Source organism: Phoxinus phoxinus, assembly GCF_949152265.1.
Source record: "Phoxinus phoxinus genome assembly, chromosome: 24".
Lineage (NCBI taxonomy): Eukaryota > Metazoa > Chordata > Actinopteri > Cypriniformes > Leuciscidae > Phoxinus > Phoxinus phoxinus.
This window is the reverse complement of record NC_136899.1, coordinates 11,942,921-11,969,054: the sequence shown is the minus strand read 5'-3', so window position 1 is coordinate 11,969,054 and position 26,134 is coordinate 11,942,921. Positions and strand designations below refer to the sequence as shown.

The window sequence follows — 26,134 nt, the reverse complement described above, 5'->3', positions numbered from 1 at the left end:
GCCTAAAGCGTGCCAAAAAGTGCTGAATTATGCTCTTTTAAAGTGGAGCCAGTTATTATTTTTTACACAAAATAATACATAGCTAAATGTCTGAATAATGAAATTTTCTTTCATAGCCTTGGAGAGCATGGAGGGATATTATTACAGAGAAAATGTGTCAGTAGAGGAATATCAGGCCCAAATCAATGCCGGATCTCTGGAGAAGGTCAAGCAGTACTACAAGAGACTCCGGTAAGTCATGCTTCACCTGTCAGTCAAACTTCAGCTCTAAAACTTTGCAATTTTCTCTCTAAGCCTTCATACCTAAGTGTAAAGCTGTCATTTTATTTCCTGATGAGGTGGAGTTGGGAATTCTGGGAGATTTTAACAAGTGGCTCAGTTGAATCTCTACCGTGTGAGGGACTGGAAGTGCCATTTGAAATAAAATAAAGTGATGGAATCAATGATCAAGTTAATAGTTAAATTCCCCCTGTGGTGAAAATCAAGCTTTTAATGTTGTGTATATGTCTATGTGGTGTTTTTAATTGGGTTTAAGAAAAACCATGTGCAAATTCATGTCAACAACATTGTTGAGTATTTTCTCTTTAAAACTGCAGTGAACCAAAGACAGTCTCAAACACGCGGTTTGAAATCGCTGGTGTTTCTGACGTCACAAACTAACTTGTAACCAATCATATCAACGTGTGATCATCAACGAGTGAATCTCTGAGTTGGTGCGAGTGAGTGGAGCCGGGGCTAATTTGCATATTCATAGAACCGTGTATACTAAATGAGGCAAGGGTGTAGAGTTACATTATAGCTATTTTAAAGTATGAAGATTTTTTTTTTACTTTTAAATATTTAATTTTAGTGATCAAAGATGAACTTTAAGGGATAAAATTATTGACTACAGGGGGACTTTAAACATTTTGAAATGTAAATAAAAATAAATCACATTTTAAAACTGACAAAAACATAAACATTCAAAACTGCTTTAATTAAAGTTTAAAGATGTAGACATCTGGCTCTTTGCCCATGCTGTAATTATGTCAGTCTGTTTGTATAATGTTTCTTTTGTTGGGATGAAGATGAATGCCCCCAGATCTCAAGATGAGTTCAATTCATTGGTCTGTCAAAGCTGATGTCTCAGATAAACTATACAACCACAACATTCTGGGAAGGTATTCCAGGAACATTGCTGCAGTATATTATGGGAATATTCCCATCTAGGAATCCAGATATCTGTAGATCAGTGTTTTACACCAGTTTCATGTTTCTTTGGTTCTTTAGTTGTATGTTTCAGTCTTCCAAAGGTCTCTTGGGACATTAAAATGGCTTTTGAAACATGTAAGTAGTTTCCAAACCCTGAACATCATCATTGATACTCAGAATATGAGTGAATTTGATATGTTTATGGAAAATAATCATCATGCAGGACCCTAATAACATGGTCTCTGAGCAGCTTATGTTTGCTTTATAGCACACAAGGTAAGCATCTGGTGTACATCTCGGCCGTAATTGGTTACAGTGTGCTGAGGTCAGCCAAGTTTCATTGTGTTACGCGTGCCATAGGGGCATATTACTTTTGGGATTTGAATGGAAGCGAGCCTGCCAATTGTACCAGAGATCAAGTACAGCCGTGGCTTGGTTTGAGGCCAGTGGAAAATGTATGACGGGTTACTCAAGAAATATTGTCTCATTATGTGCAAACACTGTTTTGGTTTGGCTTGCCAACATTCGGGGTGTAATGCTGACAATTATCTACACTGTGCTCTCTGGCATACTGGCATTTTGAAAAAGTCTATCTATATTCCACTAATAACACAATTCTTCAGAGCCTTTTCCATACTCTTGCTATCTGAGCGTTGGTATTGGCATTTTTAAGCCGAGCTTGATGGATTTGTATCGACTGAATGTGAAGTGCGAACATTGAATGTGAAGTGCAAATCCGCGCCTCCTTCAAAATGTCACTGTTCTTATATGGATATGACAATGAGGCGATTATGTGCTAGATGCTAGTCTTCAAATTCTAAACATGCTGTCCACATTTAAATTTTTTCTGAAAAAGTAAATCATTTTAAAATGGACTAGTCAGTGGCTTGTCTAAATAATTAGTTGACAAAGGAACCAATATTGTGTCATATATAATAATTGTATGTTATTTATAATATATCAAATAATAATATTTTGCTGAATATTTATATTAATTACAATAATTATATTTTATATTACACTTGAAATAAATGTACATTAATTAAATACATATAATTACATTAACATATATATATAGTCGAGTGAATTGTTGAGCGAATACATGTATCCAATATACCGGTACTGTTACACATTTGTTTAATTTCTTAACTGTTTACTTTCACTAAAGACATAAGACACTACTGTATGTTTATGAGGAAATCCGCCAATGCGGGCAATTTGACATAGTTTTGTGTGTATATGTCCGTTCAAGCGTAAGAAGATGTGAAAGAACTCAATTCAGTGTTTGCGTCCTTCGGATGTGTGTTGCGCACACAAAACTTCTCAAACAGTGCGAGCGATTACTGAATTGAGTTATCTTTTGCGCTTGAATATTTAAATTGGCAAGGGTTAAAAACCATGCAAATGATAAACTTTCGCGACGATCCAGCACTGACTCGGATCAGTTCCTTCAACTGTCCCGAGTGTCATTTACGCTGGCCCCGGGCCTTCGGGCAGTCCTCATTGTCGAGCTCTGGAAAATACAGGAATAAAGTGTTCGAGTAATCTTAATCCCCAAAGGACAAATGTAGGATCGCCAGATTTTATTTGTAAGTAGTCTTTATTTGTCACAAAACTGCGTTGCACCTATATTGCACGTTTATTTATTTAAACTTGGTAGATCATACAAAACGACCCCTGTGAGATCAAAGCCAAAGAAAACATGCTATTTACATCTTTGGCCTTTGTAAATGATTGACTGTATTGATTGGCCATTTTGCATCTTCAGACGAGTAACGTTCTGAGCCCAAGTTCAATTGATATTATACTGCAAAGATCCAAACAGACCCATGCGCTAATGTTGGTAATGATTTGAATGGAAAAAAATACCAAAATGTCTGGAGTCTAAGGGATAGAGGGATGTCTGTAGATTGCTTATTATCCAGAGCTATGTTGGTTGCTTATCATAATGATACCCAAAGAGAATTATCATTCCCATTTACCTCTATTAGAAATATGAACTATATACTGTACATATATGTTGCTTCATGCATCACCATGATGAAACAAAGGCACATTAAAACCAGATGAAATATATTATATATTACTGTTCAAATGTGAAGTGAATTACTTCTGACATTACTGATGTTGCTCATCAGAGTAAAGCCAGGAGATTGACTTAGTGGTCTTACCACAAAGACCGCATCTGTCTTTACAAAAAGACCATCTTTAGCACATGCCGGGAAAAATTTGGGGCTATAATTTCAGCTAAACTGTTTTCTGTTTGTCTATGTCTTAAAGGAGATAAGACATCACTTGCGATCTCCTCCTTTAAGTCAATCTATTCTGACTGATGAGGTCATTAGAATCATCATGAAACAAACCTAATCTGAAAATAACAAACACATGTCTGGTCTCAAGCGAATTAATTTTGCATTATGTGCCTTTCCATTTCAATTCATATAAGCATATCACATCCATCACTAAAATTTTTAGTTGCTTAAGGCTAGAATGGAGAACCTGAAACCTTTTGTATACCTTCCCAGATCATTAACCACAGCATTGTGTCACAGTGGGGATTCTGACAAAGAGCAGACGCTTAATTCTTGGCCAGTTTTTTATTCAGTTGGCTTACTGTCCAGTCTCACTGTCTGTGACATCTATAAAGTCAAATTTGTGTATACGCAAGTATTGATGATTGATGATTATTATGAAGTTTCCTAAAAATAATGTCACTGTACTGGTTTTGCCGGTCAAAAGTTTGAGAACGATTGGACAGAGATATTTTAACAGTGTCTTCAATAGCACAAATGGCATTAGAGTTGGTAAGTTCAATTCATTTCCATAAATCAGTTCAGTTTCTTTGGCATAATCGCTCAAAAAAAATGTCTAATGGAAGTTTGGGAAGAAATGTCTTTTACTGTTTTAGTTGTTGCATTAAATTTGTTTAATTTTTCACTGCTTGGCTGAGATGATGATTGGCTTCATCTGACTTAAAAAAAATCACCCTTTTAAGCCATTACAGCGCAAATACAGAAATATGAAAAAAACATATCAAATATCATAAAAAGGCTAATTATACATATTAGCATTAGATATATATTTTTCATAAATTGGATCTTTAATACAAGTATAGTTTGTCTTACTGCATTGGCAGATTATTTTAGTTTTAAGTACAAACAAAAAGTGAAATATTTGAAAGCAAGGAGAATTGACAGAAGGGATGGTGTGAAAGAAAGACAGCTAGAATAGAGAGACACGTGTACTACTACACTGGCAGAAGTGAATACGTGAGGTTTTTGCCTTTATTTGTACCACATTCAGCACTACATTAGCTCACATTATTCAGTCCAGACGAGTACAGTATGCAGTGTTAATGTGGTCTTTATCAAGTTGATGTCAGCTCCAGTTGTGTCTTTTCATGGAAAGCACTTTTGGAGACGGCACAGAGTACCCCTTTTCATGTGGAATGGAAATGAAAATAGTTTGACTACAGTTGGCACATTTAATCGAATCTGTGACTCATCTGGTAGTTTTTAAGCTGTTCAACTTTGTGTCCAGTTCATGTCCAGTTCATCTCCCTTCATAAATAAGACTTCAAAGTATGGGATAGAAGCTTCTAATACACACAGTAAGTCAGTAATAGTTGAGACCTTGATGTGGCATCAGATGCGGTGGCTGATTTTTCTGATGATGAACCGCCAAAAAAGACTTTCATTTCAAGTTTTGTGGATTGTTAGATTAATTCCACAGCTTTGACTAAAAATAAACTAGTTTTTTTTATTGTTCTCTTAAACAAGGCATTCACTGCTGATTTCAGATCTAAACTCCACATCCCCACAAGTTCTTTGTTTTTCCCCGAGTTACTGAAGTGAGACATGTTTGTAGGGGTCTCTGCGGTCCTAGTCATGTGGATGTGGTGTGTTTGATACAGATGGGTAGTTCGTTCTTGTAGCACTCTGACCCTGTGTTAGGTTTCTGGATTGTGGGGATGTGTGTGTGTTAGACAGCTGGATTAATGGCCATACTTATCAGCCGGTAAAAACTCGATGCTCGGCTAGTCGCGTGTCTAGAAGTTGCCGTAAGAACTGAAATTGGTTGAGCGATCTGGTCCCAATGGGAAGACACCTAAACATGGGCTGAAATATATTTGTGTGTGTGTGTGTGTGTGTATGTCTGTTAGAGTGCTTTTATGACAGCTTTGACGGAACCAGCATGACATCATGTTTGTGAATGGGTTTGTAATTAGCTGAGGTTTGTTGAGGTCATGCATTGGCTCATGGTGGCGGTTGAGGCCTAGCGCTATTTGTAGATTTATCGGTTTTCTTGAAGGCGTGATGGCCTGATAATGACCATGATGCAATGCTGAGACTAAAAAAAAAAACAAATAAAACAAACCTTTGGCAGAGGGCACAATATTTGCCAAAACCAAAAGTAAATGTTAGACCAGGAGTGTCAAGAAAAAATAAATATGCATGTTTGGTCAAATATGACAAATTGAATTTTATACAATTTTATTTGAGCAAATATTAACTATGCATTCTTAAAGCTACATTGTGTAGGATATTTTTCCATCTATAGCGGTGAAATTGTAGTGTATTACACTGCATTGCCAGGTGTTCACAGGTCATAGTGAACACCTGGCTACTTCAGTTAGCACTGAAACCTGAAGATCATCATGAAGTTTAAGGCCCTTTGAAAGGTCTTGTTTCCTCATTTTTACAGCCTCTGTCCTGCAAATGACTTAATTGCATGATTTAAACGACACATGTCAGGGTAGATAATGCTGTTAGACCCCTGTAAACTTCACACTGCTGTTGCACAGAAATACACACTTCTCTTCTCCAGACTTTACATGAGCATGACGAATCTGGGTAACACTTTAGTTTAGGGTCCAATTCTCACTATTAATAGTTGCTGATTAGCATGCATATTACTAGGATATTGGCTGTTTATTAGTACTTATAAAGCACATATTAATGCCTTTCTGCATGATCATATTCTTCATCCCTTAATCCGACCCAATACCTAAACTTAACAACTACCTTACTAGCTATTAATAAACAGTAATTAGGAGTTTATTGAGGCAAAAGTCATAGTTAATAGTTAAATAATTGTGAGGATTGGACCCTAATTTAAAGTGTGACATGAATTTGTTCTGTGGAATATATATATATATATAATTCTCACATTATCTGTGGGTCTGACAATTCCATCTTGATGGAGTTTATGAATGTATGTAAATGTGTTTTGATGTACTGTGGTATTGCAAACAAATTTCAGTAAATTAATTAAAGACATCGTTGATTTGATTCAGTAAATACCTCTATTTGCATCTAAATACAACTCCATACTATCATGGTCCCGCTGAGGCATGCTGTATTCATTCATCAGTGTCTAATCATGCCTGAAGACCCCAAAGCACACTGGGTAATGCTTGTGAAATAGGGCCAGGAGTTTTTTTTTTTTTTTTCAGGTTTTAAGATGAAACAGTGCAGTGGCTGCAATTTGCTTTTAGGCCCAGCAAACAGAGGCGCAGCTAAATTGGTCCCATCCTTGGATCCTGTCCAGCATTTCCATTAAAGTCTCTCATAAGAGCCCATGGAGAGAAAACACAGGCCATCAGTTACTGCACAGTGTGCCTTAAAGGAAAGACCACTGCTGAGTTACGACTCCTGCAGGAGGGTCCCACGTTCACCACACACAGAACAGGGCACATGCTAAGATAACACTCCCCTCTGGTTTAATGGATTACAGTTGCTTGCTTGAGTAGTGACTCTTAATCGCAGTATAAAGCCCACCAGAACCAGAATCCATTTTCACAGCGTGGGGGGTTTGTTGTTATGCTTTATCTTTGATGAAATTCTTTCTTTCTTTCTTTCTTTCTTTCTTTCTTTCTTTCTTTCTTTCTTTCTTTCTTTCTTTCTTTCTTTCTTTCTTTCTTTCTTTCTTTCTTTCTTTCTTTCTTTCTTTCTTTCTTTCTTTCTTTCTTTCAAAACAAAGAAACAAAAAAGTAACTGACCCCAAACATTTGAACGGTAGTGTACATATAAATGTGATTGAACATGAATCAGGTTATATTTCATATTCATATGTCAAAATGTCAAAACACTATGTACTATATGATGTCATCACTATACCAAGGTACATTGTATTTTCTTTCTTTCAATCTTACTTTCTCATTGCTAACTACACTATATATTTTTGTTGACAAGTATCATATTCTGTACCATGGTATTCTTTTTAGTATTGAAATAACATTTAAAATGATAAAAGGTTACACTTTATTTTAAGGTGTCCGTGTTATACAATGTAATTAAACTTTGAAGTACTAATAATTAACTACATGCACTTATAGGGTTAGGGGTAGGAATAGGGGTTAGTTTAGGGTTAGTTGCATGTAATTATGCATAATTTAACCACGTCACATATTTTATTAGGTAACACTTTATCTTACAGTGCCATTGTTACATTATGTAAAAGATAAGATTCAGGATGGGATTTTGTGGAAAAATCTCATGCCTCTAAATACAAGTTAACGCACACCCCCTGTCAGTGCAGTGTTTCTCAACAGTGAGTTGTTGTCTCTGCCGTGAAACTGAACAGCGGATGGGCGATTGATCTAGTGACATAAATCGTCAGCTCCATCTGGTGCAGTTTGAGCCCGCCAAACTTGTGTGTTTGGTTTTGCGATGCGTGAAGACCCGTTCTGCCCATCTGGTGCGTAGAACTTTGAGAAGCAGCGGGCTATTGTTTTAAATCCGTGGACTCTTTAGTCACAGTCTGACACATTACATGAAACTGTACTGGTGTGGATAAATCAGGACGTGAACCATAGTGACTTATGAACTTTAACTGGTCTAGCACAACTCTTTTTTTACGGGTGTGTAAGAGCTTTCATGATTTTCTTTCATAAAGAATCTTTCTAGTCTTGCCTTGATAGTTTTCAGTCAAACTGAGTTTTACAGAGCACTTTTCAAATCCTGCTCTGATATGTCCAGGCAAGGACATCTTTGGAGACTTTGCTGATGGATATGTGGCCATGGCTTATTCTGAGACTTTAGGCCATCTGCAGGAAGGGTGATGGACTGAAACTTCAGAGACTGAGAATTCACAAAAATGAACAAGCAGCCGGCACAGAACTGCTGGATTGTGAAGGTCTTGTGTCGGCAGTCTGAGAGGCATTTGTCTTCTTGACTGAAATTACAAGTACATTCGTCTCCTTTTCTTTCTTTTCAACACACTCCGTTGTAGTCAGGGTCAGTAAATATTAGAGCATTATACATTTTAGAAAAGTTTAATCATATCTTGTTACTGTTTTGTAACAAAATTGAAATGTAAAAATGTTTATGTAAAATAAAGAATAATAATATTGATTCATGTAAATATAATATTACTAAAATGCACACAGACGTTCAAAAGTTTGGAGTTGGTCATATTTTTTTAATGTCTTTGAAGGTTTATATGCTCAACAAGCATTAAAAAGACAGTGATATTGTGAAATATTATCACATTTTAATGTTTCTATTTAAAAACATTATTTTGATGGCATAATGAATCTGCAGCCATTACTCCAGTCTTCAGTGTCACATGATCTTTCAGAAACAATTCTAATATGCTGATTTGCTGCTCAAGAAACATTGATAACTTATTATTATCAATGTTTAAAACAGTTGTGCTTAATATTTTTGTGAAAATAGATGAATATGTTCGACATACTAATAGAAGGATTGAAAGAACAGCATTTATTTAAAATATATATATATATATATATTGTAACAATGTAAAAGTATTTACTGTTACTTTTGATTACAAATTGTGATTTGTATAATGTAATATTTGATCAGACTGACTTTATTGATTTTTTTTTTTAATTAGATGGTAAATCTCCGACTGTTATTTTACCCCAGAAAGCTGGTAAAGGTCTAGTGAGATTTAGCTTTAGATATGTCATTTGAAACAATAATATACCAGGATCACAGACATTCCTGTGTATTACACTGCATTGAAATGGCTACAATCGAAGTCTACCAGCTGCTGAATCAGAGCTTAGAGGCCTTGATAGATGTTTCTAAGCCAATTAACCTCCATTCGTGTTTGTTTGCGCTTTGCATGATATGTTGGGTGCTGCTTAATGCAATGAAGATGAAAATCCTTTTGTAAATCAGTGGAATTAGTGATTTAAGCACTTAGTGCTTTAAGCTGATGGCCTCTTGGTGTTTCTAAAGAACTTTGCTTAATGTTTCCCATTACACTAACCTAAGCTGCCTCAATTAGTATGCAGGGTGAGTTAGATATGATGGCAGCTCAAGACTCCATGCATGTGTGTGTTTGTTTCTGAGAGAGAGAGAGAGAGAGAGAGAGAGAGAGAGAGAGAGAGAGAGAGAGAGAGAGAGAGTCTGTAATAGTGACCATGATTTTCATATCATCTGCTCCAATCAGCAAAGGATTAATATATTTGACTAATTAAAAATTATATTAATGCTGTGTCAAATGAGAGTATTATCATCATAAATAACTCCCTGGCTAGGGTGCAGATGGTGGATTAATTTACCTGACAATAAACATGTGCTGCAATATGCCACAAACCCAGAACCACAGTGCAGACAGTTCCTGCCATGCCTCTTTTACAATAAAAGTGTGATATTTTGATTTAAAATTGGAAAAATAATTATATTTGGATATATTCCCCATATGCAGAATTAATTCTCTTTCAACTCCTCTACTGCCACCTATGTCTGTTATTGGTACTGCATGCAGTAATTGTCATCTGGAACGAATCCCAAAGTAATGTAGATTTGTGTTGTTTTAAAATAGAGTTCCCAGCTGCTTTGTTTGTAGAATAAAGAATCTTTACAACCAGCTTCTTTTTTTATGTAAAAGATAAATCAAATCCCAAATTACGTTTTACAGCACATCCTGTGTTCTTGTGTATGCAATCATTTGTCTATTCTACAGTATGTATGTTCACTGCTTACACTAACATGTCTTTATTATTCCTCCATAGGGCCTTTTATCTGGATAAATCAAACCTTCCCCCCAGCTCGGCGCCCAAAGCGGCTTTTATAGACAAGGTATGTGCCATCATACAATCTGCAGGGACTCGTGGAAAAGCTGTGATTACGAAAGTAGAGTGAACCTAGTTATTTATCAAATGCATTTGTTGATTCTAAATAATGACAAAAGTAACCTGCAGAGTTTACACATGGCATTTCTGTCATTAAAGGGTTAGTTAACCCAACCAAAAAAAAAAATTTGATCATCTACTCGCCCCCATGTTGTTCCAAACCTGTAAGACTTTCGTTCATCTTTGAAACACAAATTAAGATATTTTAATGAAATCTGAGAGCTTTCTGTCCCTCCATTGACAGCTACGCAACTACCACTTTGACACTTCAAACAGTTCATAAAGAGATCGTTTAACAAATCCATATGAATTGTCCGGTTTAGTCCAAATTTTCTGAAGAGACACGATCGCTTTATATGATGAACAGATTTAATTTAGGCTTTTATTCACATATAAACATTCATTAACACACACATCAGTTGTGGTAAACGGAAGCTCAAGCATGTTTGCTTGATGTGCGAGAACCAATGAGGTTCATTCTCATGTTACGCAGCACATTTGAGCTTCAGCAAGAACCAATGAGATTCGTTGTTGTGTTACACAGCACGTTTGAGCTTCTGTAAGAACCGATGAGATTCGTTCTCGTGTTACACAGCACGTTTGAGCTTCAGCAAGAACCAATTAGATTCATTCTCGTGTTACACAGCACATTTGAGCTCCCACAAGAACCAGTGAGGTTCAATCTTGTGTTACGCAGCATGTTTGAGATTCAGCAAGAACCAATGAGATTCATTCTTGTGTTAAGCAGCACCTTTGAGCTTCCTCAAGAACCAATGTGGTTCATTCTCGTGTTACGCAGCACGTTTGAGCTTCTGCTAGAAGAGACGTCAAAGTAGTACCGGTAGTTGCATGAACTGTCAATGGAAGGACAGAAATCTCTAACTGGACACTGGTACATTTCACCCTGTTTTTCAGACAGCATTTTCATATTACTTCAGGGCCTGGTTTCACAGACAGGGCTTAACTTAAGCCAGGAGTAGGCCGTAGGTAAATTAGGACATTTGGTGTACATCTTGAAACAAAACAATGGCAAGTGATAGTTGCTCTCAGTTAAGACATCTCAAACATGCATTGTAGTCTGGGACTAGACTTAAGCCTTGTCTGTGAAACCAGGTACAAATGACTTGAAATATAGCATACAAATCTTCCTTCCTTCCTTCCTTCCTTCCTTCCTTCCTTCCTTCCTTCCTTCCTTCCTTCCTTCCTTCCTTCCTTCCTTCCTTCCTTCCTTCCTTCCTTCCTTCCTTCCTTCCTTCCTTCCTTCCTTCCTTCCTTCCTTCCTTCCTTCCTTCCTTCCTTCCTTCCTTCCTTCCTTCCTTCCTTCCTTCCTTCCTTCCTTCCTTCCTTCCTTCCTTCCTTCCTTCCTTCCTTCCTTCCTCCCTCCCTCCCTCCCTCCCTGCCTCCCTCCTTCCTTCCTTCCTCCTTCCTTCCTTCCTTCCTTCCTTCCTTCCTTCCTTCCTTCCTTCCTTCCTTCCTTCCTTCCTTCCTTCCTTCCTTCCTTTCTTCCTTCCTTCCTTCCTCCCTCCCTCCTTTCTTCCTTCCTTCCTTCCGTCCGTCCGTCCGTCCGTCCGTCCGTCCGTCCGTCCGTCCGTCCGTCCGTCCTTCCTCCCTCCCTTCCTTCCTTCCTTCCTTCCTTCCTTCCTTCCTTCCTTCCTTCCTTCCTTCTTTCCTTCCTTCATTTCTTCCTTCCTTCCTTCCTTCCTCCTTCCTTCCTTTCTTCCTTCCTTCCTCCCTCCCTCCCTCCCTTCATTCCTTCCGTCCGTCCTTCCTTCCTCCTTCCTTCCTTCCTTCCTCCTTCCGTCCGTCCGTCCTTCCTCCTTCCTTCCTCATTCCTTCCTTCCTTCCTTCATTCATTCATTCATTCATTTTTGGAGATTAATCATTGTGTCATTGTGTGGAAAAGCATGATGATTCTAGATTTTAGAATATTTATTTTTGTGTTTAATGGACACAGAAAAATATGAGTTTGGAACATCATGAGAGTGATTAAATAATGACCTATCTTTTTAACATGGAATCTTTCTTTTACTCTCTCCCTCTTTGTAGCTGATGCGTCCTCTTAATGCTCTGGATGAGTTGTACAGGTTGATGGAAAGTTTTATCTCGTGTCGGCGGACGGCTGCATGTCAGTTCACAGCCTGTGGAGCGTCTGGAGTCGGGCTGCTCACCGTGGCCTCGGAGCTTTGCAGCCGCCTGGGAGCGTGTCACATCGTCATGTGTAACAGCGGAGTACACCGGTCAGTCTGGGTTACACACACATACACTCAAACTCCTCCGTTCCCTTCTGTCCGACAGGCATCAGGCATTCGCCAGGGACTCTAAGTGGAATGCTTCTGTTTTTCCTCCCCTGTCTTTTTTTCTTTCTGTCTGTAGCTCGGAGCAATTTACTTCCTGTCACTTATGTCTTTTATCCTGTTTTCTTCTCTGCAGCCTCAATCTTTCTTCTGTTTTGGTGGATTTTGGGGGGGTGTATCTAGATAGTTCTATTGCAGTTTTCCTCTATCCAATCTCTCTTCCTCATACCATCTAATATTCAATTTCCTCTTCTGCATGAATAGGTAATAATCCTCATTACATGCTCATGTATCATTCCATAAATACCTTTTTCTGCACTAATCATTCATCCAATGCAATTATGAATACTCAGCATCTCAGTTCTAAATTTAGAATTTTCTCGCTTAATCCACAATTTCAGAGATGATCCAGACAGCTCCATTTCTCTAAAGGTTCATTTGTGAATCTCCACTGAAGGAACGCATGTTATTCATCTCAAGGCCTCTTTTAGTATCAGCGAGAGCTGACATACTTATTTCACAAAATTGCTTTTCTTATTTATTTTCAATTTCTTGTGCTTTTATTTGTCCCTGTGTCCCTATATAGTGCCAGAATATTCATCCTTTGTGGACCTTGTTATTATAGTGCTTGAAATTCAGCACTACATGTTTATTGATATTCGTCAAATATTCAGATTTTGTTGAAAATATCTCATTGACTTGGGATCAGTAAGATTTTTTTATGTTTTTGAAAGATGTCTCTTAAGCTGAAATAGACTGCATTCATTTGATGAAACCGTAAAAACAGTCACATTTTCCTTCAGAAGTCATTCTAATATGCTGATTTGGTGCTCGATTGTGACCCTGGACCACAAAACCAGTTATAAGTCGCACGGGTATATTTGTGGCAATAGCCAACAAAACACGGTATGGTCAAATTTATAGATTTTTATTTTATGCCAGAAATCATTAGGATATTAAGTAAAGATCATGATCCATGAAGATATTTTGTAAATTTCCTACCTTAAATATATAAAATATATTTTTGTGAGTGAATGCAGCACAATCGCCAACAGAAATGGATTTTCTCAATGTTTCGATTTTTTGCACCCTCAGATTCCAGATTTTCATATAGTTGTATCTCGGCCAAATATTGTCCTATCCTAACAAACCACACATCAATGGAAAGCTTATTTATTCAGAAGATGTATAAATCTCAATTTCAAAACATTGACACATAAGACTGGACCATTTGTGGTCCAGGGTCACAATTTACATTTCTTATTAATTTTAATATTAACAAAACAGACTAACTTGTATGTACAGATATGGTACATACAAATAAAATAGAATCAACATGAAATTGGGATAAGAAGATGTAGGGTTGAACTGTTCATGAGGTAGATTGCCTGGAGGAAGACACTTTTCTTGTGCCTGGCTGTTCTGGTGCTCTGTAGCGACGGCCAGATGGCAAAGGTTCAAAGGGAAGGTGGCTTGGATGTGAGGGATCCAGACTGATTTCCTGAGCTCTTTTTCTAACTTTCGATGTATTCAGTTCTTGGAGGGTGTGCAGGGGAGCACCAATAATCCTTTCAGCTGTCAGAACCGTTCTCTGTATATTCGGATGTCTGATTTTGTAGCTGAGCCAAACCAGACAGTTATGGAAGAGCAGAGGACAGACTCAGTGATGGAACTCAGTGGAACTTGTGCCTGTGGCAAGTTAAACTTCCTCAGCTTGTGAAGGAAGGCTTTTTTCACAATGGAGGTCAATGTGATTGTCCCTCTTCAGGTCCTGAGAGATGGTAGAGCTCATGAACCTGAATGACTCCGCTGCAGCCACAGTGCTGTTCATGATGATAAGTAGGAGGCGTGCTGGGGGGTTTCTCATGAAGTCCACTCTCATCTCCACTGTTTTGAGTGTGTTCAGCTCCTGGTTGTTATGACTGCACCAGACGGCCAGCTGTTTAACCTCCTGCCTGTTTGCTGACTTGTCACCATATGTGTATATTAACAGTAAATTATGCATAATTACTTGCAACTAACCCTAAGCCAACCCCTAATTGTAGCCCTATAGAAGTACATGTTGTTAATTATAATTACTTACTAATTACACTGCAACAAGTCGACCTTAAAATAAAGTGTAACCAAAAACAGCATTTATTTAAAATAGATTTGTTTTGAAACAATGTAAGTCTTTACTTTCACTTTTGATCAATTTAATGCACCCTTGCTGACAAAAATAATAATTATACCGACCCCAAACTTTTGAACCGCAGTGTATATTGACTTACATTGATGGAATGTTCATCATTCAAAATGTAACCGTCAGTGACAGTTTTAATTCATTAGTTGGAATTTGAATGGAATGGCCTACACCTCACTGGAAGTTTAACTGGAATTTGAATGACAGGAAGTGGAAGTGTTCATCCACCCCAGTCCATACAGGCCTGTTTTTACACTCATTAGGAATGTTAAATTGTAATTCTACTTTCTTAAATTTAAATTTGAATTTGAATTTAATTTTAAGTTCAATTCAAATTTAGGAAAAGCATTCTCAATTCAATTCTTAATTATGCACACCCATGGCATTTGCCCCCACTATTATAATCTCATTTGGCAGCAGAGTTTTTCTTGGCTTGACACTGAAATTTGAAACCAATTTTCTTAGCAAAATTGACCAAGTTGGATGGGAACCGGTTTTGAATTGCAAAGTCATTCCAAAGATGCCCAATTGAATTTTAAATCAGTTTTTTTTTTAGCTGGGTCACTCCAGGAAACCATCCTTGTTAGTTCAGTATGACTATTCTTGTATTTTTTTCCTCATCTTGTAAGTTTTTCCCCCCTGATGTTTCTCACAGCACTGTCTGGAGAACTGTAACTCTTCGAATTTTGTATAGGCCCCTTGGTGGCATCACTTTCTCCAGCTTGTTTTGCCTAGATACTGAGTTTGGGAGGACAGACAGTTCTGAGAAGATTTACATTTGGTCTCGTTTGTAATAGGGGCTTTATAGTGCTTTGCGATATATTTATTGGCAAAATGTTTTATATACTTGCGATAGCTGGGAATTTTTAATACCTTTGTCACAAATCTGCTTGGAAGGATCTTTCACCTTCATTTGACCACACAGGGGTGTTCCTAGCGGGGGAGAGCCAGTGAATGGGCTAACATCTACTTAACAGAAGAAGAACCTTTAAGAAACTGCATAGTAACACCCTGGCAACCATCCACAAAACCTTCAAATCAGGGCTTTTTTTCTTTAGAGATATTAGCTTCTAGGGTGTGTTCACACTTGCAGTTTGGTTCGCTTGGTTCTTTGGTCCTGATAAAAAGTTCTTTGGTCCTGATAAAAAAAAAAAAAAAACACACATTTAGTTCTGGTTCACTTAGTGTTATTTTTTTATTTATTTGTAGAAATCCATGTGCATTTGTTTTGGTATTGGTAATAATTCTCAGGATGTGTAAAAGAAGAGGAGAGTGTTTACTTGTTATTAGCATTGTATGTTGCTGGAACGATATTTCGATCTCAAATTTGAAGGCCCTGCACATGCATGCTGCTCTTTGAGTGGCTCTTTACTGCAGTGTATTGGAAAAGCAGCATGAAATGTGTGTGTTGGTTTAGGTGTGACTAACTCACATGTGTACGCCAGAGCAATTACAGGCCACATCTCCGCTTTAGTGGAGCCGCAGGTGCTCAGACCTGCCACGGATACGGTGAATTCTGTCCTGTTCTCCCCTCTAAACATGCCTCCATCAAACACACTCTCTATTTAACCTGTGCTTGTTCATAACCAAATGATAGTTCTAGATAATTCTGTGCAAAACATGGTTTGGGAAAAGTTTTTCATATTTATAGTCCATTTTTTTCAATAGTAGCCAAATTCAAGTTGCTGTAATATGTAATATTTAACGTATGTGACAGTTTGGAGAAGGATGTCAGATGTGGTTATCCTGACATATTAAAACCAGTATGCATCAAATGCAGAGCATCAGCATTTATTATGCGCTACTATTTATATACATTTTTGTTTGCCAAACAGCCTCAATCAACAGCCAAAATGTGCCAGTTCCTGCTTTTAATTAAATTAAATGGAGGCACAAGCTTTGCTTTAAAGTGCTTACCTGCCAAATGTGGCTGAAGTTAAGTGAGAGCTGATGTTTATTTTATGGCTAAAGTTATTTCGCCAAGGTGTTGCGGAGGTCCAATTTCAGTATACATTTGTTTTAAGTTTACTGGTTCCTCCCAAATAGAGAGAGTAAGAACACCGTTTAAAATGGTCATATAATGTGAAATCACATTTTCCTTGACGTATTGAAGTACTGTAAATGAGTTCAGTGCTCTATGAAAACACTGTGACTTTCAAAACCAGTCCGGCACAATCTGAACTTCCTTAAAGCTACACTGTGTAATTTTGTAAGTTGATTCTTAGCAAAAAACACTTTATTTAAAAATGATATGTGCTCATTAATGTATAATTACTTCTACCAACTAATCAAGTATTCTCGTAAGTGTAGAATCTGTCATTTATAATACATACGGGTGAGCTGCTCGAATGGCGGAGGCCATGTTGCGCCTCCATCTGGAAAATACATTAGCCAAAGAGGGACATACCTGGAAATTCAACCTTCGCCTTTTTACACTCAGTGGCACCGTGGCGAATGTGAGGGGGAGATTACTCGCGACTGCCGGCAGATTTGTAATAATACGGCTACCGTAGGAGTTAAAACGCCCTTGGAATGGGAGGGGCTGGAAAGTAATATTCAGTTGGTAGTCATATACAATTTCACCGCTAGATGGGAGTAATTCCTACACAGTGTAGCTTTAACTTGTAGGTGTCGGACAAATTAATGTATTTATATGTCAATGCCATCATTGTTGCCACCCAGTCACAAATAGGTAATATGAAGTAAATAGGATAGATACTCTTACTGATAAGAGTTAAATGTGTCAAAGTTTCCCAAACTTTGTGCTGGTTCTAGCTGTGTGTATCACACATTGTTCTGCACATCCCTCCAAAGGTGTTTGGAAAGAGAAGCTGAAGGTCCTCAATCATATCAGTTCAACTTTAACAGTTTGTAATGCACATTTATATTGTAGATCTGATACAACGTAATGCAGCCTTTGACGTTTATTGAATATGAAGCTCTGCAAACTTTATTGAACCCACCTGCAAACTCTTTTTTTTGGCACAAAAAGCCTTGACTAACCTCATCATGGCCCCACAGAGGGGACATGTAATGCTTAAATTCAGTGACATTATTTTTTTGTGTACTTTAACCATCTGTCCTACTCTTGAATAGTCCATTATTTCATGAATAGTCCAATGAAACATTCATGGGTCTCTAGAGCTCAATAAATGTGCTTAAATACCGACATCCCCAACTTAGATCTTTCATTCAGATCATATTCATCTATTAAGACCAATATCTACTTTTTCTCCCATTTATTGTCTCTCTAGTCCATCTGTCCATTCCCAGAGTCACATTTAAGTGTGTAATTTAGACATTTACATCTGCTGGCTGTAAGTTTCTGGTCGTATAGCATATAAGCGTCATCCCCTGAGAATCCCGTTTGATAAGTCTCTTCCACATTTTATTCATCAGCAGAGGAGTTCAGAGTGCTTATTTTATAAAGAGCCAATAAATGCCTTCACACAGGTCTTGCCTCAGGCCAGCTTTGATTCTCCATAGTGCGCAGCTCCTTCTGTGGCTCCCACCTCTGCTGTGATGGCAAAGCATCTCTGATCTACCCTGAAATTGTGTCCCGCTTTAAAGCGCTAGTACTGATGCAATACAACAATTTAAGGACCCTAGTGAGAAAAAACCTATACCAAAATGTATTTAAAATACATTTATTTCATACGAAGTATACTACAAATCCATTAACATATTTACTGACATATCGCTTGAGTTACTGATAGAAATGTAAAACTTTATTGGACAATGCACATTTATTAATATTAAGCCTAAAATGTGTTTTAATATCCCTATTATTTAGTATGACTTCTGTATAATATCACTCTTTAATGCAAGATGTTTAAAGTGTATCTTGCAATATTTCCACTTAAGCACAATCAAATATACTTAAGTATATCTTTAGTTGAACTTCAGCACTATTTTCCGGATGACTGAAGTACATTAAGTACAAAATTAGTTGTTCCAATTTAGCAGACTTTAAGTATACCAATTTAGTATACCAACTGTGCAATTGCAGGGTATTTATATGAAATACTATACATAAATGTGTAAATGTGTTTGTAGTATGCCTAGCATAAAATAAATGTATTTCAAATAGATTTTAGTATATTTCTTTTTCACTTGGGGATTCATGTACCAAAAAATGAAAGTGTATAATTTTCGTCATTATTTTTATTTTATAAGATGATATTTTAATAAAAGTGCCAGCGTTTCCAAACTAGTCATTAGTCCGCAACTAATAAGAATGATTAGTGCTTAGTAACTTTTTATTTTATTACAAATACTTATTATACACTATCAAAATGTTCAACTAATATACAAAATAAATATCAATTTAAGTTACTGATAATTCAAGTGTGCCAACAAGCGAAATATACCATATCGGGATTTTTTTTAAATATGGAAACTTGAGCAAATATGTTGCGACAAATACTATAAAAAAGTCGTTCAGTGTTATTTGTGAACCAGTTCAACAGATTCATTGAAACAAATCAGCTTCACAAATCGGACATCGCTCTTGCGTTTCAGGAGGGTGGCGTTTTTTTCCGTTCGAAATAACGAGGAAAATTATGTTTTATGGAATGTTGTGCAGTAAAAAGGGTAACAGTTTGGGTCCAATTCTCACTATTGACTAGTTGCTGATTAGCATGCATATTACTAGGATATTGGCTGTTTATTACTTATAAAGCACATATTAATGCCTTATTCTGCATAACCATATTCTACATCTCTTAATCATACCTAAACTTAACAACTATACCTAGCTATTAATAAGCAGTTTATTGAGGCAAAAGTTGTAGTTAATAGCAGTTAATAGTGAGAATTGGACACTAATCTAAAGTGTGACCAAAATAAGATTACTATGCCTTGGAATGTAGGGAAGTAAAATTACTTCAAAATACTTATACGGTAATGAAGGATAAATACGGTACATCACTGGAAATGTTGGCTTGCCAACTGACAGAAACAAATTGAAGTACTAAATTACTTAAACTAAAACAAAAGTGAGCTAAAGCTATGCAGAAATATATAAAACAACAACAAAAAATGACAAAAAGATGATTAAACGTCCAACTTAAAAGGAAAACTAAAACTAAATACTAAAATAGTATATAAATAATACTAAAATAACACTGTTTTTGCTTTCACAATTCTACAATTTGCTCTTCCCACATTTTTGCTAGCAACCTCATACAATTATTCTCCTGTGATGCTTTCTTTTAATGCTTGTCATGTGGAGGTCAAAGTGGCGTATGACGTGAGTGTGTGAGGGCCTTTACGCTAGCGTTTGAGCAGCATTCCCTCAAGCAATTAAGTAACAGTAGGAATGCTACGGCTGAGAAGATACGAGACGGCTCAATCAGCCATAAAACACTGCGAAGGATCAATATCCAGGCGTAGTTAAGAGGTCACGCAGTGCCCTTGACACTCAGTATATGTGTGTCTATCAGCGTAACGGAAACGCATGAATCAAGCCTACACTTTAGTGAGATTCACCTCTCTTTGCTCCGTCATGACGCGTCCTTGAAGTTTAAAATGACTGTTCAGTATCAATGGCCGATGTGAGGATTGAGGAACACTGGCGATTGCTGACTGAAATCTTTGTTTCATGTTTTTTTTCCTTCTCTATTATAAATCAAAAGGATCGATCTGAGAAATGCAATTGAGGGTAAAATACACCTTAGCATCGGGTGTGTTTCGACATAGTCAGCAGAAAGTAACCAATTTGTTGCCAAGGGCAGACAATCAAAGAGTGAAACAAGCATCGAATTCAAATGCACTTATTACAAAGGCACAGAAAACAAATCCATCATCCAGTAAGTTTCATATTTTCTAGTTTGAGAGCTATCTGCATACTGAGATCAACTAAAAAAAAAAAAACTTGAGCCAAAGGTCAGTGCTGTTCTCACTTCGGAAGAACTGAATGATTGAATTCACAGATGAGAGCCATATAGCACATCTGACACCTCTTCCGGTAAAAAGCCTGTGAACATGTATATAATATATCACCGAAAACGAGATGGAAATGTCAGGCTGATGCATCATGGATATAGACAGTGGACAAGCTATTAAATAACCAAATATCTTTTTGACGGATTCTGTATAGTCACGGTGTTTCTAGTTTCCACTAGTTTCCCCACAGGTATATAAAAAAAAAAAGAGCAATGTCACATATTTACTTTTTTTGTTTGATTGCTTAATTGTTTATCAGATCTAAAATAGTTTGATATCTCCCTAGTCGTCATTTAGGGGCCGTTTACATGACACTGTTTTCAACTAAATATGTTTTTGAAAAACGATAGCATTATCGTCTCTGTGTAAACTACAAAAAAGCGAATTTGTGAAAACAGTGGCATCATGCGCATGCGTATTACGTGTTCAGTCTAAAGGCGCGTAGTGTTTCTTTACAAAGGGGTTATTGCACAGCCTAGTGTTTTTTCCATCTAATGGCATTTTCGTAATTATTGCGAGTGGGTTGTAAAGGTTTCGTGTTTAGATTAGAGAGCAGATTGTTTCCAGATTTATACATCACATGGTTATGGAAAGGACTGTGGGGATTCTGTCTTGTCTTATTGACCCAGGCACTGTGCATCGACATGTCTAGTAGCTCATAAAGTTATATTGGCCTCTTATTCGGGATGCTATTGTTTATCAGATCTTTTGAGCCTGATTGGCTCCTTTCTCACTCCTATCTAGGGGGTCACAGTCTTTGGCTCTTTTAGAGACTGCATGCTTATAGCTCACCTTGGGGGATGTTTGTTGGTCTCTTGGGACTGTTCAGTTTCAGAACGACTCTCACACCTGTTTGGCCACGCTGCCCTTTGACTGTCTGCTCAAATGTTAATGGGACTTGAGTGGCAGACACATGTTCTCAGAGAATGAAAGCGCATGCCATGCTTCATCAAGCTGGAATGAAAGCACATCTGACAGGTCTTCATGTTAGCCAGGCTCTGACACAGACGGATGAGACACCAGCCTGGGCCGCACAAGCTTGTTAAATGCCTCGACTTTCCCAGAAGAGCCAGAATCTGTCGTCCTCTTCAATGCTGTAATCAGAGTTTAGTCCTATTTATTTAGCTTCTCTGTTTTATAATTAAATTATTAATTAAAATCATCTCAGCGTAATTAATTAAATGAGAGCAAGGCTAGTGGAAAGTGATCTCTGATAAAGGGAAATGGAAAACAGATTTTTTTTCTCAATACACTTGAGTGGGGGAAAAAACATCTGTTGTTCATTTTACCCCTCATTTTTGCTATTGCTGCAATCAGCATTTGAATACTTTATGAAATACTTATGTATTTGATAAACAGCCCTGATTTGACATTATAATGTGGAGTGTGTGGTGCTAAATGCGGACTGTATTTTCTTTGCTGTCTTGCAGTTGTACACTGAGTGTTACGCTGGAACAGGCCATTCTTCTGGCCCGGAATCACGGCTTGCCCCCACGATGCATCTTGCAGGCCACTGACGTCATGAGGAAGCAGGTATCTTCTGTTATTGGCTGTTTCTTCAACACTTTTGGCCCTGTAGACTTTTAGCACACTTTTTACACTCTCTAGTTCATTTAATTGGTCCACTAACACAGTACCGTTCAAAAGTTTTTTTTGTATGTTTTTGAAGGAAGTCTCACCAAGGCTGCATTTAACTAATGTATTTTATAATTGAATATAAGGCCGTGTGTCCACCAAAGCGTTTTTTTCACACGGTTGGCGTGTTTTTTCAATTGTTTTCAATGGGAGGGCCGCTTTTTTATAACGCCAAGAGTGTAATGAGGCGCTGAGAGTCTTTTTCACGCTGAAGCGCTTGAGCGTTCGCCGTTTTTTACAGGTCGCCGAGAGTTGAAGAATGTTCAACTTTGGGTAAAACGCAGCGCTCATCACTGTCACTTTTTACCCAACCGCCGCAGCATAATAACGGAACAAAATAATTTAAAACAAGAGCCAGAGAAAATACGTTACATTGTATCAACATTTTAATATAGAATCAATAAATCAACATTTCACACTTATTTAAACAAAATATATTCTGTGGATATTCCGTATCATAACAATGAAAGTGTCTCAACTGAAAAAAATGCTGCGCTGCCAAAACGCTCCCGAGCGCCTAGCGTTTTCAGTTGGCTAAAAACGCTTTGGTGGACACACAGCCTAATTGTTTTCTATCTTAAAGAGTTATTTCACCCAAAAATTTCCCATAATTTACTCACCTTCAAGCCATCCTAGGTGTATATGACTTTCTTCTTTCAGACAAACACAATCGGAGTTATATTAAAACATATCCTGGCTCTTCCAAGCTTTATATCGAGAGTGAATGGTTTAGATTTTGAAGCCCAAAAGCGCATCCATCCATCATAAAAGTAATCCACATACAGCTCCAGGGGCTTAATAAAGGCCTTCTGAAGCAAAGCGATGCATTTTTTTTTTATCCATAATATCCAAAATATCCATATTTATAACTTTATAAACTATAATCACTGGCTTCCTTGCGCGAGTTGAGTTACGGCGGAAGAGCGACCTCTGACCCGACGCATGACGTATTGACGAACGCGTAAGCGCAGAGGATAGAGCAAAACACTGGTCATGAATTAGAAGTCTGAAACGAGAGTTTTTACAGAGAAATGTCGGATGAGCTTGAGTTTGTTGCCCAGCCGTATTTGTTTGAACAGTAAGAGGCGTCTACTCTCACCTAAGCTTAGCTAAAGCTGCATACGTCATACGATAGAACATAGAATTCTATTGTGAACCATTACCGGAAGCTAGTGATTACAGTTTATAAAGTTATAAATATGGATATTTTTCTTACAAAATCGCATCGCTTTGCTTCAGAAGGCCTTTATTAACCCCTTGGAGACATATGGATTACTTTTATGATGGATGGATGTACTTTTTTGTGCTTCAAAATCTAATATATCATTCACTCCCATTATTAAGCTGGGAAGAGCCAGGATATTTTGTAATATAACTCCAATTGTGTTTGGCTGAAAGAAGAAAGTCATATACAGCTAGGTTTTTCCTAAACCTGACCTAGAGTCATTTTCCTAATCTTTTGACATATAAGAGGACTTTGTACTATTAAAAAATCCTGTTTCATTTTTCAAGTTTTTAGAAAGTTCAAAAGAACAGCATTTATTTGGAATATAATTTTTTTGAACATTATAAAAGTCTTTACTGATGAATTTAATGCATCTTTGTGTTTTTTCCAACTACAAAAACAACGTACTGACCCCATACGTCACGGGATAATTATTGTTCTCCATAAGTCATTCATACTCCCAACACATAATTTCCACCACATCTCAAATGATGAAATGTTATTTAGAACATTTCTGATAGGCTGATTTGATAGTTAGAATTGAATGTATCCCATGTAAAATATGTTTGCATTATTTGACAAAATTGCACTTTTCACTCATCACTCTCAATGTGATCTTCATATAAGAAAGCTGAAATATTTTAGTTTTTAATAACAAATCAACCTCTGCTCTGGGACATAAAAGTGCACAAGGTTGAAGTTACGTTGACCTTCTAAATCAGGAATGGGCAACTTGGGTCCTGTAGGGCCACTATCCTGCAGAGTTTAGCTCTGATGAAAACTCACCTGCCCTGTATCTAGTAATCCTGAAGACCTCGATTAGCTTGCAAAAAACATACGAGGCCAAGGCGCTCGAGAACTCTGCAGGACAGTCAGGCCCTCCAGGACCCACGTTGCCCATCCCTGTATTCAATTATTGTATAAACCCATTGTTTCTTAATTTAAAAAAAAGCTAATATCTACCTCTGCTTTGAATGTTTTCTGAATTTTACTGACCCAGTTCATTTACTTGGAATTACAGTTGCAAAAAAATCCAAACATTAGACCACCGTGTTCATTTCGAGGAGGATTTATTTTTTATCAAAGGACTGTTTAATTATTTTGGGAAATGTAACAAGCTTAACTGCCTTGGTTTGCTTTCTCTCATTTTGGTTTCTTTTCTACATGGCTATTAGCATAAGCTCTTCCTCTCTCCAGTTAGTCTGGAAGGAGGAGGATGAGCGCTCATGAAATGAAGTCTCCCTATACCTTTCATTTAGAAAGTGGAAGATTGTTAGTCTTTTTCTGACTAGCCTTGAAGTGTCCTTCACGAGGTTATGGATGAAACTGACAGGGTCTGCTCCTTTTGTGTCATTAAGCACTGTGAGACTTGTATAATTGAAGGCTATGACAGTTGCTGTGTCAGCTCAGAACGAATGAAACTTCAAGGTGGGCCTGAGTCATGAGAGGTAAAGGCCAGTTTTAAATAAAAATATTAATTATTATATAAAGTCATTTTTATTCATGTTTTTTAAATAATTTAAGATAAATAAAATTTCAGTTAAAATAAAGTGAATTAATAATATTTATTAACAAAAGATGATGCATGTATCAATTGTATATATATATATATATACATGTGTGTGTTATGAAATAACACTTCAATATATATATATATGTATAAGTCAAATCAATAATTTATAAATGCATACATTTATTAATACATTTATTAAGTAATAATTTTATAATTAATTTAATTTGTATTTATTTAAACTTATATAAGTCATATAAGCCTTATATATCATTATATATCATATTAATTAATATATGTTAAATAATAATTCTATAATAGTTTAATTATCATTTTAATAGTTTGCATTATTTGTAAGCCTATATAGTTCATGGTCATTTGAATAATTTTTTTTGTTTGGTTTTAAATACCTTTTTGTTTAATTTGCTCATGATTTTGTTCTCCACTTGATGTTCCATGTAAAATATGAAGCAAGAACCCAATACAAACCACTGCGTTAAGAAATAGTAATTCATAGGTCAGATCATTAAAATGCATGTGCAAAATGACTCTATAAGTAACATTAAACTTTCATACTTTAGGCTAGTCATACATTTTTATGATATATATTTGCATTTTAGCATTACCTATTATTTTAAATCTGCTGAATTCATAATGCATGTATGTATATTATGTCATATTCTGGACCGCCTGTGGGTGATGAGTTCTTACCTGCGCCGGTCCGGGCTCCAGAATGACTTTATGAATATCAATATGAATGACTGTCATCAGAGCTCCCCCTGGCTGGCTATTTATTATTATTCGTGATTCGTACCTCACAGCGAGACTTAATAGAGACTCATCCATCATAATGCCCGGAACTCATTGAGGAAGCAAAAGCGACACTGACGAATTGCCCCATTATGGAGATTCTGTGTATAAACACCAAATTGCTGAACTGCTAAAATGAGTTAACCATATTTTTAGAGAAGCGATTGTTGAAAAAAGGTTATCAAGAGGTTGGATGATCCTCTCCGTGTCTGTAGACAACGGCTCATTGTGTTCT

The 26,134-nt window shown here is 37.0% G+C and overlaps 1 protein-coding gene across 1 annotated transcript in view; it reads left to right on the top strand.

Moving 5' to 3' along the window:
• The window catches only part of prex2 (phosphatidylinositol-3,4,5-trisphosphate-dependent Rac exchange factor 2), a 143,939-nt gene that overhangs the window by 113,399 nt on the left and 4,406 nt on the right, over positions 1 to 26,134 (top strand). The window contains exons 35-38 of the mRNA XM_079601443.1: positions 117 to 231; positions 10,178 to 10,244; positions 12,344 to 12,534; positions 22,150 to 22,252. Coding sequence (XP_079457569.1) covers positions 117 to 231; positions 10,178 to 10,244; positions 12,344 to 12,534; positions 22,150 to 22,252 — 476 coding nt within the window. The remainder of the gene's footprint in view (positions 1 to 116; positions 232 to 10,177; positions 10,245 to 12,343; positions 12,535 to 22,149; positions 22,253 to 26,134) is intronic.